At 36.1% G+C, this 19,257-nt stretch overlaps 1 protein-coding gene across 1 annotated transcript in view; it reads right to left on the bottom strand.

The window, feature by feature from the left end:
- FBXL13 (F-box and leucine rich repeat protein 13) overlaps positions 1-19,257 on the bottom strand; it is a 98,761-nt gene that overhangs the window by 73,184 nt on the left and 6,320 nt on the right. The window contains exons 2-7 of the mRNA XM_074827867.1: positions 18,517-18,620; positions 15,816-15,909; positions 14,397-14,464; positions 12,545-12,699; positions 9,900-10,009; positions 7,774-7,869 (exon numbers count right to left, since the gene is read on the bottom strand). Of these exons, the coding sequence (XP_074683968.1) occupies positions 7,774-7,869; positions 9,900-10,009; positions 12,545-12,699; positions 14,397-14,464; positions 15,816-15,909; positions 18,517-18,620 (627 nt within the window). The remainder of the gene's footprint in view (positions 1-7,773; positions 7,870-9,899; positions 10,010-12,544; positions 12,700-14,396; positions 14,465-15,815; positions 15,910-18,516; positions 18,621-19,257) is intronic.

Below are 19,257 nucleotides of genomic sequence, written 5' to 3'. Positions count from 1 at the left end.
AGCTGCCAGTCAGAGAGGGACCTGGGGGTGTTGATTGCCAGCCAGCTGAACATGAGCCAGCAGTGTGCCCAGGTGGCCAAGAAGGCCAATGGCATCCTGGCTTGCATCAGAAATAGCGTGGCCAGCAGGGACAGGGAAGGGATCTTACCCCTGTACTTGGCACTGGTGAGGCCGCACCTCGATTACTGTGTTCAGTTTTGGGCCCCTCACTACAAAAAGGACATTGAATTACTCGAGCGTGTCCAGAGAAGGGCAACGAAGCTGGTGAAGGGTCTGGAGCACATGTCGTACGAGGAGCGGCTGAGGGAACTGGGGTTGTTTAGTCTGGAGAAGAGGAGGCTGAGGGGAGACCTCATCGCCCTCTACAACTACCTGAAAGGAGGTTGCAGAGAGCTGGGGATGAGTCTCTTTAACCAAGTAATAAGCGATAGAACAAGAGGTAATGGCCTCAAGTTGCTCCAGGGAAGGTTTAGACTGGATGTTAGGAAGCATTTCTTTACAGAACGGGTTGTTAGGCATTGGAATGGGCTGCCCAGGGAGGTGGTGGAGTCCCCATCCCTGGAGGTGTTTAAGAGTTGGGTCGACTTAGCGCTGAGGGATATGGTGTAGTTGGGAACTGTTAATGTTGGGTTGATGGTTGGCTTTTCCAACCTAGACAATTCTGTGGTTATGTGATTCTGTAGAGTGCATGGATTACCAAAGTGCAGGTTATCTTGGTTATACTGAAATATGCTTTATAATAAATGAGTCACTAAAAACTGTTAGAATCAAAAGGGAATGTTCTAATAGAAAAGATGTTTCACTGATGGAAATATTATTTCTTTAAGAGAAACTTTTATCCTGATTTATATTCTGTGCAGTTCTACTGAAAAGAACAGGACTGAAAAACATACCAGCTAGAACTCATTTTTACAATTAAAAGAAACAAGCAGAAATTTCAAGATTATTCTACCAAGATTTAAAAAGATCTTATGTTTCAACCTATGGAAACTACCTAAAGGCTACAATTTCTTTAGCTAGAAAAGGACAAATCAGGTAAGAAAATCACTGATCATGTGTCTTTTACTACTAGCATTTAATCGCAGAGGTAATACAATCAAGCAATTTGCCTGCTCCTCAAAATATGCTGCTGTCCCACAAGTTGTCTGTTTTCACTTCATACAAACTACTTAAAACAATTTTAAAAATCAGGTTTTCTGGCTTTATGTTTTTATTCTGGAATCTTGGGAGCTTGCTATAGCCATATTCATTTTAAAGATATTTAGGTGGTTCAGAATGCAGTTGGGGACTTACTAAGATTTTTTTAAAGTACAGAAATGTGCAGGCCCGTTTCAGTAGCAAATTCCTTCTGTACACCACATCCCTTCAAAGACTTGCATCCCATGAAAATTATAGTTGGATCCATTACAGGCTTCTCTAACCAGAAGTCTGTTTAATTTGGACACGTGGATTATTTCCTTAACTTCAAAACTCAATCTAATTTAAAACTCGAAGGAATTTTGACACAGCTCACAAACAGTATTCAAAGTATGTGAATAAATGGAACTATATGACTTGTTAGAATGAGAAAGAAAATATTGACTGTATTATTATTCATTAGTAGGGTTTAGTTTCACACTAGAAGAACAAAAGCAAGGCTTTTAATTTGACACTCTCTTGCTAGTAACCTTTTGAATTTTCAGTTCTGGAAAGGTCTGTTGAAACATTTATTTCATGTCAGGTCAAGACCACAGTAGCCAGCTTTAAAGTACAGCAATCATTTTCTGTCAATAACTCAACATTATGGTACTGTGGTACCACTGACTTTTTAAGGAAACTAATTTACAAAGCAAATGGTTTCCAGCTGGCCCTGAGGACAGATCTTGTCCCAACAGTACATACAAACTGACAGATATTTTTTGCATAGAAGCAGAACAGAAAGCTGCAATAAATGATAGCATACTAATAATGATATTTACTAAATATCCTGTGATTTTGAAATGATCCACTGCCAAATATCATCCACAGTGCCAGAGACAATAAAGTCTCCTTATCATAAGTTCCAAAACTTTGAGAAGTCCAGGCATACTTTATTTTCCAGTCTGTGAATGTTCAGAGCAAACACAGGTTTGGCCTGGAAGAGACAGCACCCAGTAACAATCTCCTGTTGAAGGAGGCTGTATCTACATACTGGAACCACCAAAAAGAGAGCATGAGGATTCATGGGGGGAAAGAAAGGAAGACAGAAAGGAAGAGAGAGAAGAGAGGAGAGGGAAAGAGAGGGAAAGAGAGGGAAAGAGAGGGAAAGAGAGGGAAAGAGAGGGAAAGAGAGGGAAAGAGAGGGAAAGAGGGAGGGAGGGAGGGAGGGAGGGAGGAAGGAAGGAAGGAAGGAAGGAAGGAAGGAAGGAAGGAAGGAAGGAAGGAAGGAAGGAAGGAAGGAAGGAAGGAAGGAAGGAAGGAAGGAAGGAGGGAAGGAGGGAAGGAGGGAAGGAAGGAAGGAGGGAAGGAAGGAAGGAAGGAAGGAAGGAAGGAAGGAAGGAAGGAAGGAAGGAAGGAAGGAAGGAAGGAAGGAAGGAAGGAAGGAGGGAAGGAAGGAAGGAGGGAAGGAAGGAAGGAAGGAAGGAAGGAAGGAAGGAAGGAAGGAAGGAAGGAAGGAAGGAAGGAAGGAAGGAAGGAAGGAAGGAAGGAAGGAAGGAAGGAAGGAAGGAAGGACGGGAGGGAGGGAGGGAGGGAGGGAGGGAGGGAGGGAGGGAGGGAGCTCTGCCTTTCTACAGCAAATGGTTAGGCACTCAGCTAGTGGAAGCTCTGGTCTGTGCCAGTAAACAGAAGAGCTCTTTTTGCACTTTCCATACTGAATAAAATAGTGACAGCTCAAGAAACCCAGTGACAACTACATAGATTTGCACTTCTCTCTGGATCAAGGGAGCTGCATTCTTTTTAAATACAAAATGGAAGCATTTCAGTAGGCTTCCTGCTTTTCTGTAATAATTTTTGTTCCCTCTACACTTTACACATAAATAAAGCCATTATTTTCTGGCTTTCCCTGAACATCCACAGCTCTAGCTTCCAGCCCACATATGTAACAACTTGCACAACTTATCAACTTATCCCACATACACAGAAAATACTTGCAAAAATACTTTCAGCACAGCTGGCTCAGCCTGTTCTCTCTTGCGTGCCCTGAAGGCGACTCTCCAGAAGGTGCTTCCCAGCCCCAGATGCTTCCATGCACTCCTCCCCAAATCCCCACACTGCTGCTGTTGTCTTTTTGTTGATCCCAGTCCTTAACCCTCCCTACCACAACATAACCAGTTCCCATTCCCACTGGCCCAACTTCTCTTGGGATAACTCCCTAGGAAAAACAGGAAACTGCTGCATCCCCATGTCCACAACAACCACAGCATACCCCACGACAGCTCAGTTTGTCTCACCACACCACACAAAAAAAAGGAGGGAGGTGGCAAATCCTGTGCAGCACACCAGCCAGTTAACACAAAAAAACCCTGTTCTTGCCTCAGCTACTGCCTTCATCTATATCCCAAACCTATGTCCTCACTATCTCAAAGTAATGTTATTCTGTTCATTCTGTTAAAGACAGGATTTGGTGGGGTTTGGTTGTCTGGGTTTTTTTTGGGGGGGAGGAGGGGCCAGGGGCAGGGGGGGACAGACAAGAAAAGAGGGATGAGGATGGATTGAATGAAATTTTGGGGAGGCTTCTTCCTCCTCCCAGGGTGTCCCAGAAAGACCTGTTCCTATCTCCCCCTTACTCTGCGTGAAAACTGCCAGTTCACATCTCTGTGGTCAGTGCAGCTTTCAGAGCAGATACAGGGGTCTGAACCTCTTTGGTAAGGGCAAGAATTTAACTCACATTTCCCACAGATGGTGAAGGGACCAACTTTTTAAATAATGCCTAAAAGGAAGGCACCGATATATCCTTCTCCAATATACATGAAAAACAACAGCAGCTGCTACACCCTGTACGCTCTTAAAACTGCCTATGGACTCTCAGGCTAGAAAGGCAGAGACCTGCTTCACTGACAGATCCCAATAAGCTTAGCCTTGAGGCACTACAGCTCAGTGAACACCCTGCACCTACAAAATGAGGCAGATCCACTCTTGCTTCACCCATTTCTCCACCACTTCTTGCCTACCTCCTCCTCTGTACCCAAATAACTGTTCATGTCGCCACACAAAGAACTGGATTAAGGAACTGATTCAACTGTCAACTGATTCAGTAAAAGAAGAAAATGAAAGAAAATTTTTTGGACAGATCTGTTCCCTGATGTGGTTCCTATAAATCCCTGTAATGAACACAAAGGTGAGAACAGTGCTGGGGCAAGAAAATGTAAATGGGAATAACAGGAAGGTTGGGACAGCTTCTCTCCAATTATAATTGTGGGTCCAAGATCCTCAGAAAACCTTCAAGTTCTGAGGAACCTGAATATTGAAACCTTGAGCATTTGCAGTTAAATGATACTGAAGGATAATTTTAAGGATCTCTATTTTAGATCTAGGTGATAAACTCCTATCTAAGCTCATTTTATACTTTGTAATTCTTTAGTGAACTGGAGCATTCCTCACAGAAATAATATTATGTTACATATTAAAAGCTTTTTATTTTCCTGTGCTGTAAAGAGAGGGAAATAACAGGACTCAGCCATAAGAAAACAGGACTGAAAAAAATAATATTTTAAAATTATTTACAACATACAAATAAGAATAGAAAACTACATTTGGTTCAGTTCAGTGAAGCAGCAGATATTACACATAGGAATATATGAAAAGACAGAAACCAGTTTGTACCTCTTGTCTTTAGGAATACAAAGCTATGCGACATGTATACTGCTTAAGATGCAGGATTTTTATATTTCTTTATCTTTACCTGTGTGCTCAGTCACACGAAAAGAACTGTGACAAACAAGGCATACTCCTGAATGGGCATACTGCTAATTAAAGATCTTTTTAATTAATCAATCATCAGATTTGAAAATACTCAGAAATGTTATTGCCATTTATTGTTTCCTGAAAATCCAACAGATATTGACCACTCTCTAGTGAAAAACTCAATATCATCATTACTACAATGCAGTTTTTACTAACATTCCCTAATATATTCACCTTACCCTATTGCTGTTTTTCATTTTATTACCTCTCAGGTTTTTTCACTGCAGTGATATAATTAGTTTTGATTTCCTTTATGACATACAATTTCCTTAGCTTTAGCTCTTGGATTTGGATTTTAGATATGCAAATGTATTTAAATATAGACAAACAAAAATAATTCTTCTTCCTACAATGACATACTTATATATGGATCACAGAAATATGGCTTGAAATTTGTATGGATTATGCAATTTTCTTTTTTCTTATTCTTTAGGTTATTATTTCCTATTCAAATCAGTAGAATTCTCACTTCCTACTTCATTCTCCTCCTAAAGGCACATTAAAATATACACTATGATGGGACCAAAGTCTAAACTGGCAAACTACCTTGCTTTTCAGCTCCAGACCTCAGAGTTGGAATTGCTCTAGAAATGGAAGACATCAATGTTCTCTGCTAAGCCACTAAAGTAGCACTTGACAGTATATTTGATTTATATAGGCTATAAAATTAAGTTCGTATATAAACAGAAGAGAAAAATCATATAATGTATTTTTACAGCTGCTCTGTAGCCTCAATCAAAAAGTACAGCTACATACCTCAGAACAGCTGTCATTCTTTTTGATATGTCAGTTTTTCTGGTTTTCATGTGCAAAATCTTCATGCATGTGAGATCTGATTCTTTGTGACAGCAGCACATGTAACTGTGAACATGATGTGACCTCAAAAAAGGGCAGCCTACAAGGATAGCTTAAAATGTCACTATATTTTGAGCTCATGGTTTGGAAGTCAAAAAACCAAGGCTCATAGATTAAGATAAAATAAACAGATCTCTCCCAAGCTACGGAATGATACTGTCAATATTGTTTGTTATAGGACTAACAGAAAGATTACACTGTTTCAGGGTTTTTAATGAAGAAAGGATGCTACTACCAACCTCAGAATTCCTGAAAATTTGAATAATCTTTTATTTAGATGTATGACAAGTTTGATAGGTTTGATGGACGCATGCAAGCTATTCTATCTGAGATATATAGATATAGATGTAGCAATATAGACACAGATATACACACTCTCTTACATAGTACTATCTTTTATATATACTACTATTGTAGTGTATAATACAGCCTTATTAGGAAAGAGAACATTAGGAGGTGGGCCTGTAGATCAAATTTTGATCATTCTGCTACTCATACAGTAAATTAATCTCTCTCTCTGTTTTAGTGGTGTTTATACTTATATGGGAAGAACATTTCCTTTTGAGTGCACTGCTTTTGAAGGAGAGGTTCATACTAGAGATTCTTCCTTAACTTGTATCAATGTCTCAGTAATCAGAGGTATGAGTATTATGACTCCTAAATTCTTTAGGAGAGATACTACTGCTGCTGCAAGGGGCCCATATCTGAATCAGTTAATAGCAGAAGTTCTCTGGTTACTGAATGAGCCAGTACTAAGAAAATAGCACTGACTAAACCCCACTGATGGACCCAAGTCAAAATAAACCAGTATCACATCCATGAAGACCATATGCACCACCAGTGGAATCCATATAGATAACATCAAGAGGACTTAAAGTATGCATGCTGTGTTTTTGGTGAGTAAGGTCTTTAAACTATGTACCTGATTTAGCTTACAGATTCAAGTTTCCTGTGATGTCAGTGGCATTATGCACATGCTTAAAATTAAGTGCCTGCATTTGGGTTTTAGACTTTATTGGATAAAAATCGAATCTTGAGTTCACTATAGTCCATATTATTTAAAAGAAAAACATATCATGTTTTTCTGAAATACCACTTTATTGGTTTTCCAATGTTAAATTAAGGGGAAAAAATGATAGGACAAATTAAAGCTTATAAATAAGAAGATAAAATGAAAACATTTTAGCAGTAGTTCCAATGTATCCCTCAACGGCAGTTATTTTCAGTAACCAACCTATAATTTAGTTAAACTGGCCTCTACAACTGAAGGTCCCACGACCAGTAGTTAATAATTCTGTCTTTTTTCTAAAATACTGCCGCAAATCAATCTTCTTGCTTCTGGAAAGAAATACCTTCTCTTCTGGAAGTTAGCATATGAACAAGCTTTCACTCTTTACAGTTACATTTTGTAAGGATACAAAAATACTGAACAAAGCAACTTTTTAAACAATCTAATTTAAACAAATTGAATAAAAATGTTTGGCAAGAAATCTCTCCCTACCCACTGTGCCCTTGCAGTAGATTCTCCTCTCCTCTACTCCTGCTTTCTGGCCTAGCAGTTTTTTCTGTTTTAAGGTGCTGCATAATATCCATACAGTTTCTCTATTTTTTTAAGAGAAACAAACTGCTTTCTATCACATTTGGGGCCTGGCTTATGAGCTTCTGTTCATTGCAAACAAACCCCTTTACTTGTCTCAGGAGTTCCACCCTCAACCTGTCCTACAGATATCCTGATTTCTTGGTCTCCCTTTTTGAGTCTCTTTCTTTCTTCATTTGTCTCAGCTCAGAGAAGCTTCTGGATGTCAGGTTAGGGCATACAGATTATGATCAGGTGCCACTGAAGGGAAGAATAACATTACCTTCCTTCAAAATGAACAATGTAAACAGGAACCTTCCCTTCCATCGCACAAACACATCCTTTTCAACAAAACATTATACATGTCATTTATGAAATAAACATATTAAAAATTAAAAAGAACACCAACTATCACAAACCTGTAATATGGCTTTTTCTGGTAAATGGGATGTTTTATGTCTGACAGCAAGATCATTTGATTCAAAACAGCCTTTCTGACTTTCTTTTGCCAAACTCTGAAAAAAGATGGTACAAGAGAAGTAAAATTTTATCTTAACTGCAGGTTCAAAGTTTCAAATACATTTAAATATTCAAAAAATGAAAATAAATTTGCTAAAGTTAACCAGGTATTTTCAAATCTCCATATATAGTTACACATCTATGAACATCTGTAACTGATATTACTGAGAATAATCATAGTTTTAGGGGGCATCTCATGATTTTCCATCGTAGCAACACAATATAGAAGCACAGACGATCTGCATTTCCAAACTAAAACATTGTGTACACACAACATGACATAAACGTACTGTTAGCACATGCAAATTTTTCACACAAGTCTTCAAAAGGTATCACTACTAAAACCTCTCTGATGTTATATTGTATCCAACAATGTATACTGCATGAGATACTGAAGTATTTTTCGTGTATAATCTCAATATGGGAGTAACATTGAACTTCTTATTCTTTTATTCTAGCTCCAGAAACAGAAAAGTTTCAGGTGTTATAAAATTGGTTTTCATTTGAATATTGCTACAGGGAAGAGAGAAGAGAAAAGAAAGAGGAAATATGTAGGAAAGGAGAAATCAGGAATAAAGAAAATGGAAAGGAGGAAAACAGTGGGATGGGAAAGCCAGAAAGAACAGAGTAAATGGAAATAATGAGCTTTAGATTGTAACTTCCCATTCTGAAAATTTATTTGCCCTTTAGTAGCAATGAGAGTTCTTCTGGCCCATTAAGTTTATTACATATTATAATCATTGATGGTTTAATTCTGCATTTTAAAACCAATGAATGTCATCTCAGATGTCCTGGATTATCCAAGATATCTACAAAAGACTGGGAGATACAACAAAGGATTGGCAGATGATTCTTACACTTCTTGAGCTTTAAGATGGAGGCCTGTCTGGTCTAGCCCTGCCTGAGATATTCCAGGGCATACTGAATTACACCAGAAACCTATCTTCAGGTGACTCAGTTGCACCCAAAATGACTACGAAAGGGTACACAATACAAAAGTACACAATTAAAAAATTATTCAGTTATATGCTTTCTGTTATTTGCATTATAATCTAATTATGGAAGTCAAACCTATCCTTGCAACTGATACTAAGAATGAAAAGAATTTAAGGATATTACTACCTAGGAATGCCCTGATACGCTCCAGAAACAGGATACCTTTTGTGCACACAATCTAGTCAGACTAACAGTTTAAGTATTTTAAGAAACCAGCAATAAAAGAGGAGAAAGAAAATGTATGGGAGAGAGAAGAAACAAAAATAAAAGCAATTGATAAATTGTCCGTAGCTGGTTCCATTCTGACCATCCTACAGTTGGGGAAGGAAAAGCAACCAAACAGCGGGAGAGCTTTATCTGTGTGACCATGATTTTCAGAACCCCCATGTTATTAGCAGCGGCTGGGTCTTACAGCTCCTATCTCTCCCCTTCCCCACATGGTATCTGCTGAGCATCCCACCAACCTATGGCATTCTCTTCCTTGGCAGGAGAAACCTTCCCAGAAATGAGAAGAGCCCTGTTTTCACAGTGAGACCAGATAGGGCTGCTGGAAGTTGGGTATATGGGGCTGTCCACTGCTGTCTACTCTCAGGTGATCACAATTTTGGTTACCTCACACTTTTGGGGAGGAGATGAGGTTACTGAGACTTCTTCTCACTCTGTAGGAACCTACACCTCTTGGATTCTGGTGGCAGGGATCCAGAGGCATCATCTTTACTGATTTTCATCTCAGCTGGTAATATCACCCCTAAAACATCAGCCACCTGATCCAAGCCAGCTAGATCACTAATAATATACAACAACACTCAACCCCTTTTGCTGCATAAGATATGACCAAACTTTTACTTGTAGAATATAGAGGTAATGATCTGCTTTCCATAATGCCAAAAGTACTAAGTAGTAGTATTAGCAGTAGCACACTAAAATGTTTCATTAATATTGATAGAATTGTTTTTCCATAACAGTTAGAATTAAAGGAGTTAATCTTTAATCACTGGGCTTACCACATTTAAAGTATTATACTGCATACCTCAAAATATGCTTTTGTTTTCGAAGAACTGTAGGCCTCTGCATGCCAAGCTTTCACGACAGCATTTAAATATATTTTGTTAAAGACCTGTTGCAGTCTCTTCGCTGCCACTGAAAATATACATAATTATAACCAATCTGAGGACCACAAGCAAAAACAAGTATGTCATTTAAATGCTTCAGATGAATGACTGTCTCTCAAATTACATTTCAATAAAATAGTATTCAATTCAGGTTCTGTAAAGAAATAAATAACAACTTTTTACAATAGATAATTAAGACTGTTGCAATAGGATTTCAAGTTAGCAGGCAAGGCATAAACATGACATATTTCCAATTTATCAGAGTTGTGTATAAGACATTACTGATCTACAGTTTGATCTACCAAATTACACAGTAATTTCTCAGAGCCTGGATGTGCAAAATGTATACAGACCTCAGTGAAATAAAATACAATAACAAAACTTTAATACTATTTCAGATGGCATAGAAGTCAAAAGTTGTAAGAATAAATTCAGTAAAGTCAAGTGCTAAGTGTTAAATGTACAAAGAAGAGTAAAGCAGCATATGAAAGATCATGTGTTCATTATAAATTAAACATTTAAATAATTACTTTTAAGAAAAGTTTGGAAGGAATTGAATTTGCTTTAGTCTGGCACAAAAAAAGGTATGGGGGATACTATAACTGTCCTTTTATTTGTAAAAGGTGTTACAAATACAATCGAAAAAATGCTCTTCACAGCCACTAAAATAAAATCAAGAGGAAATAAGTGCAATTTTCTGCAAAAAATTAAGTCATCATTAAAATTTTTATCAGTTAACTTTGTAAAAAAAACCTGCAATAAGCTACAAAGGGAGCTGAGAGACTCTTCTTGATACTTTCAAGAATATATAGCTTAGCCCTATATAATCCTATTTTATGAACAAGGACTAAGCTTGATTAGTGTGACATGCAGTCTTTGCTGTCAAAAGTATTAAAATGTAAAGTTTGATATATTAAATGCACTCTATAGAATCACTTATCTACTATTTTTTTAACAAAAAGGTGTCTTGAAATTCAACTGAAATAAATTATTATACAGGTACATTTAAGATCCATTCTTGTTTGTGAAAAAAAAAAAAAAATCAGTGTATCTCAAATCTGGCAAGAGATGCAGTGTCAACAGTATAAATCTAAGTCTATTTTCTCTTACCTGAGTCATGGTCAACCACTATGTGTTCTAGGGAAGATATTGTATGATATTACTTAATTATACACTTTAATAACTGTACACTTTACACTTTAATTACAAACTTTAATAACTTTTTAGGCTATACAACCAGTAAGGTACAGAAACTAGAAATATTTGCAAAGCAAATGCCTACAAAATAATATCAAATTTTCATTGCCCAAGGGAGGGGTCTGGACTCTCAGGACTGCAAGGGAAGTTCAAACTGCATCTACATTAATTTGCTCTGACTTTCAACAATCAGGACCTAACAGCCCACTGACCTGCCCCTTAATTCTTTCTCACAACACATTGTTCACTCTTGAACTTTTTCCACAGATCACTCCTTCATGGGCTGTGTTCACAGTACAGTAGAGTTCTACTATAAGCAGATTCCCAAAGTGATAAAATTTTAAGAAAAAAAGACCTACTTTTTTTTTTTTTTATTCTCTGTCATTCCAGCAACCTTGTTTATAGTGCAATCCCACAACAATTATACTGGTACTAGTCAAGAGTCAATGAAGAGTCACGCAGTCAAGAAGGGCTCAATGGCATTTTTCTGTATGTCAGCTTTGCCATGGAAGGAAATAGCTTGTGTAATTATGCCCTCTAGATATCTGCTCCTCTGCCTCTGTGAATCTAAAATTAACAAAAGGTGCCTTGGCTGAAAGTAATATTTAGAAGAGAATATAAAAGGAAGTAATAAAACAGAATAGGAAATCTCTGAAAACTGCCTAGGGGAGTGAGACAACAGCTTAGGCCTCCGGCTCTGTAAGAGCAGTGTTTGAGTCATACATAACCGCCTGAGCTCAAACAAAAGCTATAGGTAGAGCTTTTGGCCCATTCTTCACTTTTATGAAACTTCTGTCTGGGAGGACTCAGGTTCAGAGTCTGTGTTCACAGATGCTGCTGTGTGGAGACATTTTTAAAAACCCATACCTGGAAGATCTGTGGGACACAAAGTCTCAGTCAGAATGAACAAAGTATTTATTTTTTCTGTCTTCTGACTTTTTTGACTTTGATCTTCACTCCTTCCCCACCTTTCATCATGCATTCCCTTTAACTGACTCCAACTCTGTGATCCATCCTGTTTTATCTGTATCACTGTACTCTTCACCTCCCAGAAAAGCATCCTGACTCACTCCACCGTGTACTTCTGACATACACACCATTTCCCTAACACCTCCCAAGCCTGCTTTGGATCAGCATCACTGCTCAGTCTTTAGAGAAGAGTACCAGCACTATCTGTCCTAGCAAAGAACACAAGGAACTGACTCTCATGGCATTCGTGGCAGCAAGTTGACACACGTCAAACAATGAATGGCATCCTGCAAAAAGATCACTAGATAAATTGTTGACCAAGCATATTTATACAGCATAATTTGCTTTTATATAGCACGTATTTTTTGTCTTATGCAAAGCAGTTACATAGACTTACATGACATTTTTTCCTTGTGAATCTGCACCCACATGCTCCACTTCTGTATAATAATTCTTAATATTTGGACATTATAATGGACTACTGCTAGAGCCATCTTCTGCTTTGCCTTTTTTCTTTTGTTCTTTTTCAGCAGATTATATTTTATCCATCCTCTGAATTGTAAAACAGAATGAGTAATTTAATATGGCTCCCAACCAGAATGAAGTAAAGCCTATAAAACTTGTAGTTTGCTGTAAAATACAAAGCAGTCAAGCTCAACAATATAAACTTCTGAATAGAACTGATGTTTGTTATTTATAATTTAAACAAAATACGCATTGATAATTTTTTCAGTAGTAATTCATTCTCTCATTTTAATAAAATTTCTACTTGTTCATGATATTCTACAGTATTGAGCAATAAAAACTTTCTTGCTTCCACCATCATATACTACTCCTGCTGCTGTCAGCTATACTTTAGTGTACAGATCTGTATTTAAGGGAGGACATTTGAGTGTTTATAGAAAATAATTTAAAAGTGCTAGATTGCAAGCATCTACTTAAGTGCTATTTACATTTTCTTGGCAATACCAATAAAAATTAATATTATAGAATACAAATTCAATTTATAACTTAACAGTTTTAACCTTTGGTAAAAATCTCATTTCTCTTCTAAGCTAAGTAATGAGGAATAATTAGATTCAGAACAAAAAATGTATTTCAAATTAATCACATCTCACTGATATATTAAAATACACTATCTCTCCATATCTGATTTGCTGGAAAGACTACTGAATAAATTAGACTTTACATGACTACTTTCATTTGCCAAAATCTCTCTCATTTCAAATTTAAAAAAAAAAAAAGAATTTCATTTCATATAGTTGGGAGTAATTATAAATGTAACATTCTACTGTTCAGTCTGACTTTTGTGATAATTAAACAAAACTGTTAGCTCAGACAATCTTCAAAATACCGCTGCAAAGGAAAAAGGAATAATCTTCCATGTCCCTCATGTATAAGACAAAAAGGGGAAGAAAAAGGGTTTCTCTTGTAGCAAGAACGACTCAGGTGTTAGGAAAACATTTCTAGTAGAAATGACTGTGCAGTACTGGAATAAACTGCCTGCAGAGATTGTCATGTCTCCAACACCTGTGATTTTTAAGACGACTAAAACCAGCCAAGACAAATGTTCACCAAGACTAACCACAGCATAGCTTGAAAATCTTCACCTCCCTAGCAGTTCTGTGATTCTTAGCAGGGATTTACACAGTGTTCCTACAGAGTTGTACCTCCTATCTAATTAGCATTGTATGGTTTTCAAAACAAAACAGCCCAAACTTATCTGTTCTAAATGGAGGATCATTACATTTTGATACACATGCTTATAACAAATAAATCAGTTAATGTGTTGTGATTATCATATTTTAAAACATATTTATATATTATCCCCATTTTTAAAAGGAAAATTTGAATTGCATAAAGTATGAGTTACATAATTCCAAGCATAAAGGAAACCGAAGAAAGAGCAGAAGAGAATGCAAATCTTTTACCTTCAGACCCAAATGCAAATTATCCTTTTATTCCTGGGTATACTACCATATTCCTGGTAAATAGAACTGATTAAAGTACAGAAGTGTCAAAGGACTTTGTTCAGGTCTGGATCAGGCAGAAACTCAGAATTTACTAGTTTTAACATAGAATAACATTGCTGAAGAAAAGTAAAGCCAAATCTAAGTTTCTAATCTCTCTTCACGTTGTTCTACTAAAATTAAAACTTTTTCCTTCCCCAAAGGAACTACATAAATAGTGCTTTCGTAAAAGATTTTTCCAAGATGTTCCTGAGGTATATGTAAAATGCATGTACTTACCCAAAATACAGCTTCATTAAGTTTCTGCTGTAAAAGTCCCATGCTTTGGTACATAATTCTTCAGTCATCTAAACAAATCATTTATGACATTAGTACACAAAACAGTGCTGTGTTATGAATATTTAAAAATCAGACAAAAATATGAAATCTTGTATTTTCCATGTTGACTGGTGCAAATTAATCTATTTTAAAGAGACAAATGTTCAAATTCTGTGTATAGTTAGAAGTACTTTGCTACCAAATTATACTTCTGTTTTTACATACAGAAGTTAAAGGAAAAGCTACATTAGCATACAAAACAGAATTAATATGTGTGCTTGAGGGAAAGCTCAATAACTGAAATTCGGTCTTTCATCCCTCATATCCACTCTTTTCTTGACCAGCTGTATCCAGCAATTTAGCACATTAAACAAATACTTTAGTTATTCTTTGCAAAAATCTTTTCATGACCCATTGCTATGTAAATAATTTATCATATGATTCTAACTCATAATAAACTTGCTTGAACTTCTACAAAACCAAACTGCATCAGAATATCCCTGTAAAAGAAAATATGGTCCTTTGAATGTGCAAATAGCAATTGGGCCTCAGAAAGTACTGTCTTTTATCTCATTTATTGTTCTTACTCCTAAGAAAATCTATGAGAGAAAATCTGACTGTGAGACGTTTGTATATTTATAGATATAGTATATAAATCAACCATTCCACTTTTAGACTGATTAATATTTGAGTGGTTGGTAAAAGAGGAAACAGCTGAAATGAAATTGCAGTACACTCACAGTACAGATGTACTAAGAGAAGACAAAATCAAGTACAGTTATACACTTATAACTAAGAGAAAAATCTGGTGACACTGCATGCCAGCTTACTGACTAAATTGCTTAGACTGCTTCCTTGCATGGTCTTACAGCAACTTTCTCCTTCTCTGAATGTTTTAAAATAACAGCTTTTCTTCTCTACAGGTGACATTTTTTGATTGGCAAAACTCCTTATTGCTTTATGTACAATAATACTGCATTTACCTGTAACTACTAATCATTAGCATTGACAGCACTTTCCAAGATGTATTAGTTCAAGTGTAATTTTAGAAATCGGTCTAAGTAAAAATAAATAATGCATAGAAAAAACATGCTACAGAAACTAGATTCATATTTATGTGGAACTCTTTTTAAAATTATGATCAAATATGAAACAGGAACTACTTGTTCCCTACCATATACCTGGATGCCATGCTCACCTCTGATGACATCAGTTTTTGTATACAAATCAGTATCAATAGAAAGAAATGCAAAGTATCATACTCCTTGCGTTAGCTATAGAAGAGTAAAATGAGAAAACTTAAAACCAGAATGAGTATTCTGTATTAGAAGATTTGTTCACAGCACAGAGTTAATGCAGCAAATGTTCAATAATTTTTACCAGTTGTTCACCATCTAGTCCAAAAACAGCGCTCAGGTAAGTTTCTGAAATCCTCTTTAATTTTGGGTGTAAAGACAGATCAATATGCATATACCTTTAAAAGAGAAGTAAATTATATTAACCATATTAGTATTCCCAAAAGAAAACACATCTTTTCTCTGTACCTAATAGATTACAGTTACATGTTATGGTATTATATTGTCATTATTAAAAGATTAAGACGTATCTCACTTTCATTACAAATACCTATAGCACCCATTTTTTAAATGTTTACAAAATATGAAAACAAATTATCATGTTTTATTGCTGCTCTTAGATCTATGTTGAAATACTGTGTACATCAGAGCTTAATACACTCCATGTATTCTATGTATTAAGCCCTGTATTTTAGACATTTCTCATCAGATTATACTGCTTTATTTCTCATCTTAATACTGACTGAACAGCCATTTCAAATTTTCAGTAGTTGGAGCAAAGTTTCCTGCTGTTGCAAACAGGCTGTACCACATCTAGGTAGGTAAACTAGATTTTTTTCATTAAAAAAAAAAAAAGAAGACACACTGCAAGAGCCAATCAAAAAAAGACTACGCTGCATTATACTTCCATGAAAAATATGGAAATAAAAAGTATTTACCAGAGAGCCAAAATTAAAAGAGAAATCAAGTCAGTTTCCAACTTCTAGGAAAGACATCACAAATACTGTAAAGTAAACAACAAAACCTCATCATTATGGTTCAGGCTGTTGGTGCACCTTGTGATATGAGGAACTGTGTTACCCCATGAGAACCCCAGGGAAAGGACACAATAAGGGCACAAATCTGCATCACCCACTGTAATGATTTTACCTGTTACCACAACGTACTTAAGTCTGTCTGAGTGCATGCAGAGTGGTTGGGGGTCCAGACAACTCCTGAGATCTCTGCTTGAGTGAGCCCAAAGATTAAGGATTTATTATCCACCTCCTACTGAAGACTTCAACCAGAAGTGACAATTGCACAGAATATAAAAGTGAGGTAGGTACCTCACCAGCTTTGAAATTACAGCTTCTTCACACTGCAAAACACGCCTATTTTCTTACCATTAACCATGACTTTGTCCATTATATTGGCTTCCCTCTTTTTTCCAGTTCTCATTCTCTAAGATTTTCTAGGTCACATCTAAATAGATCAGCAGTGTCTTTTGGGGTGCTTTAATCAAGTGAGGAACACTGCAATTTTCTGACAACAATGAGGCATTTTACAGAACTCAGTATCTCAACAGAACAGTCCCTTACTAAAAAGTTTTATCTACTTAACCTGAACTCTGAAAAATTATATTGTATAGACTTTACATGTAACACAGAATATAATTCATATTGAATTAACACTTTCCATCTCATTCCTGTACAAAGTTCTTTCACTCCCCAGCAGTTTTTTCCTCCAAGCATCCTTATTGTTATGAAATTTTGTTCATCTTTCTTCTTACTTGCTTACACTACTATCTCAGTAGAAATTCTTCTCAATATTTGAAGTTTTCCTGCAACTTAATCCTGATGATATCCTAAAACATCAGGCTTGATATTGCACGGCTGTGACACCTACAAATGAAACCGCATTCTTAGATGAAGTTCGGCAACTAAAAAAAGAGGGTACTTCATCTTCTTAGTGATTCATGTCAACACAAATACCATTATAGCTTGTTTCTCTTCCCTCTGCATCTACTGAAGTTTCATCCTGATATTAAAAACCTTCAATGAACCAGAATTTATAAACCTTAAAGATGGCATATTTACAAAACACAACTTTTCTTGAAACACACATGAAATTACTTAATTACATGTGTAAGTTAAAGCAGGAGGGGAAGTAACTTCCACAGGAGCTGCACCAACAGTAATGAACATGCTTCAAAAAAAGGTAAGAACATATGATCTCACAGTACTCAAAACTAATGTAAAACTTTGTGTCTTGTTTTCTGCACAGTAATCTAAGAATACACATACACGTTTTCTCTCTTGTCAGGTACAGACTAGCTCCAAATTAATCAAGGGCTTTTTTCTATAAGTGGGCAAAAAGCACTAACAAGTCTGAGAAAAAGCACTTGCTGTGAAACATATTTTTAAAAATTCAGAATGGCATTTTTAGCCTATAGAAGTTGCACGTATTTTAGAGACCAAAGCCTCCTCCCATTTAAATCAATCACAATATTTTCTAAGATTCCAGTGTAGAGAGAACTAAATCCTTAAGTCTTTTTTATCGCCTCCTGTGATGACTTCACTTAAAAGGGTGAAAGATCACACAGAGAAGAGAAAAAATGAGAAATACTACAATAAATGATTCAGTGCTTGAAGGCCACATCCCTGGCTCATATAAGTAAGTATACCATGGACAGCAATGAACAAGTTAACACTACCTCTGTTTCAATTACTGCAAAAGTACGGGTTTAATATATTAACTAAACAAGGAGGAGCTTTAAGTAAAGGTTATATTCATTAGGTATCCTCTAGGCAAAAAAGACATAGATATCAAAAGAAAGTATTTTCTGTTTTTAGAAGATATTGTCTTACTGTATTTGCTATATCATATGCCATTAATATTTGAAAAAAAAGCAGTATCAGCATGTAACTTGCCATCCACACAGTAGATGCTGTGCCATTAGCATGTTTTAAAAGTCCAAGTTCAATACTATAAACCACATAGCACACACACAATCATTTAGTATGTACCAAAGGACAGCATCTAATCCCTTTTCCATTATTTCTCTGAGCTTTTCTTCTAAAAATGTAAGTGGATCTTCTGGACGCATAACAATTACACCACAAAGCAGCACCTGCAAGAAGAAACTGCAAATTAATGCCTTTGTGTTAACAGCAAAATAGCATCTAGACATGAAACTGTTAAAATAAACACAAGTTTACTAGCATCTTTTAAAATATTGTAAAATAGAGGCTTTTCTTTTTATCACTTACCTTACCTTTCATTCTATTTTTGAAGGTAGTATTGCATGTATCAGCATATTTCAATTGATAGACTTCAAAGCACTGGGTTTAGGATAGTAATAAAATATGTGGTATTTCTTTAACAATTCTTACTAAGAATTTAATTGCTTTTAATGTGCATTAAAGAAAGAATATATAGAAGATTGCATAATTTTATTTACTTAATGAAAAGCAGAATTTAAAAGAAGATTAATCCTGTGTAGTAAAGAGTATGTTGAATGGGAATCATGCCCAGAAATTGATCTTGTAACCAATATTGAAAACAAAATGCAGTTTAAAAAAATATTTCCTTTTCAGGATTGTGTTATCACATTACTTTGTATTATCTTCTAGAAATAATGCACAATAACCAATGAACCATTTTTCTCATTTGCTCTTTAGCTGTCATCAGCTAAAGTTCATAGATCATTTATTTTTGGATTGTGAGCTCACATACAGCAAAAACGTCCAAAGTATATTGATTTTTAA

The sequence above is a fragment of the Strix aluco genome, chromosome 5 (assembly GCF_031877795.1).
Source record: "Strix aluco isolate bStrAlu1 chromosome 5, bStrAlu1.hap1, whole genome shotgun sequence".
Classification (NCBI taxonomy): Eukaryota; Metazoa; Chordata; class Aves; order Strigiformes; family Strigidae; genus Strix; species Strix aluco.
Note: the sequence above shows the minus strand (reverse complement) of the source record. Positions and strands in the feature narration are given on the sequence as shown.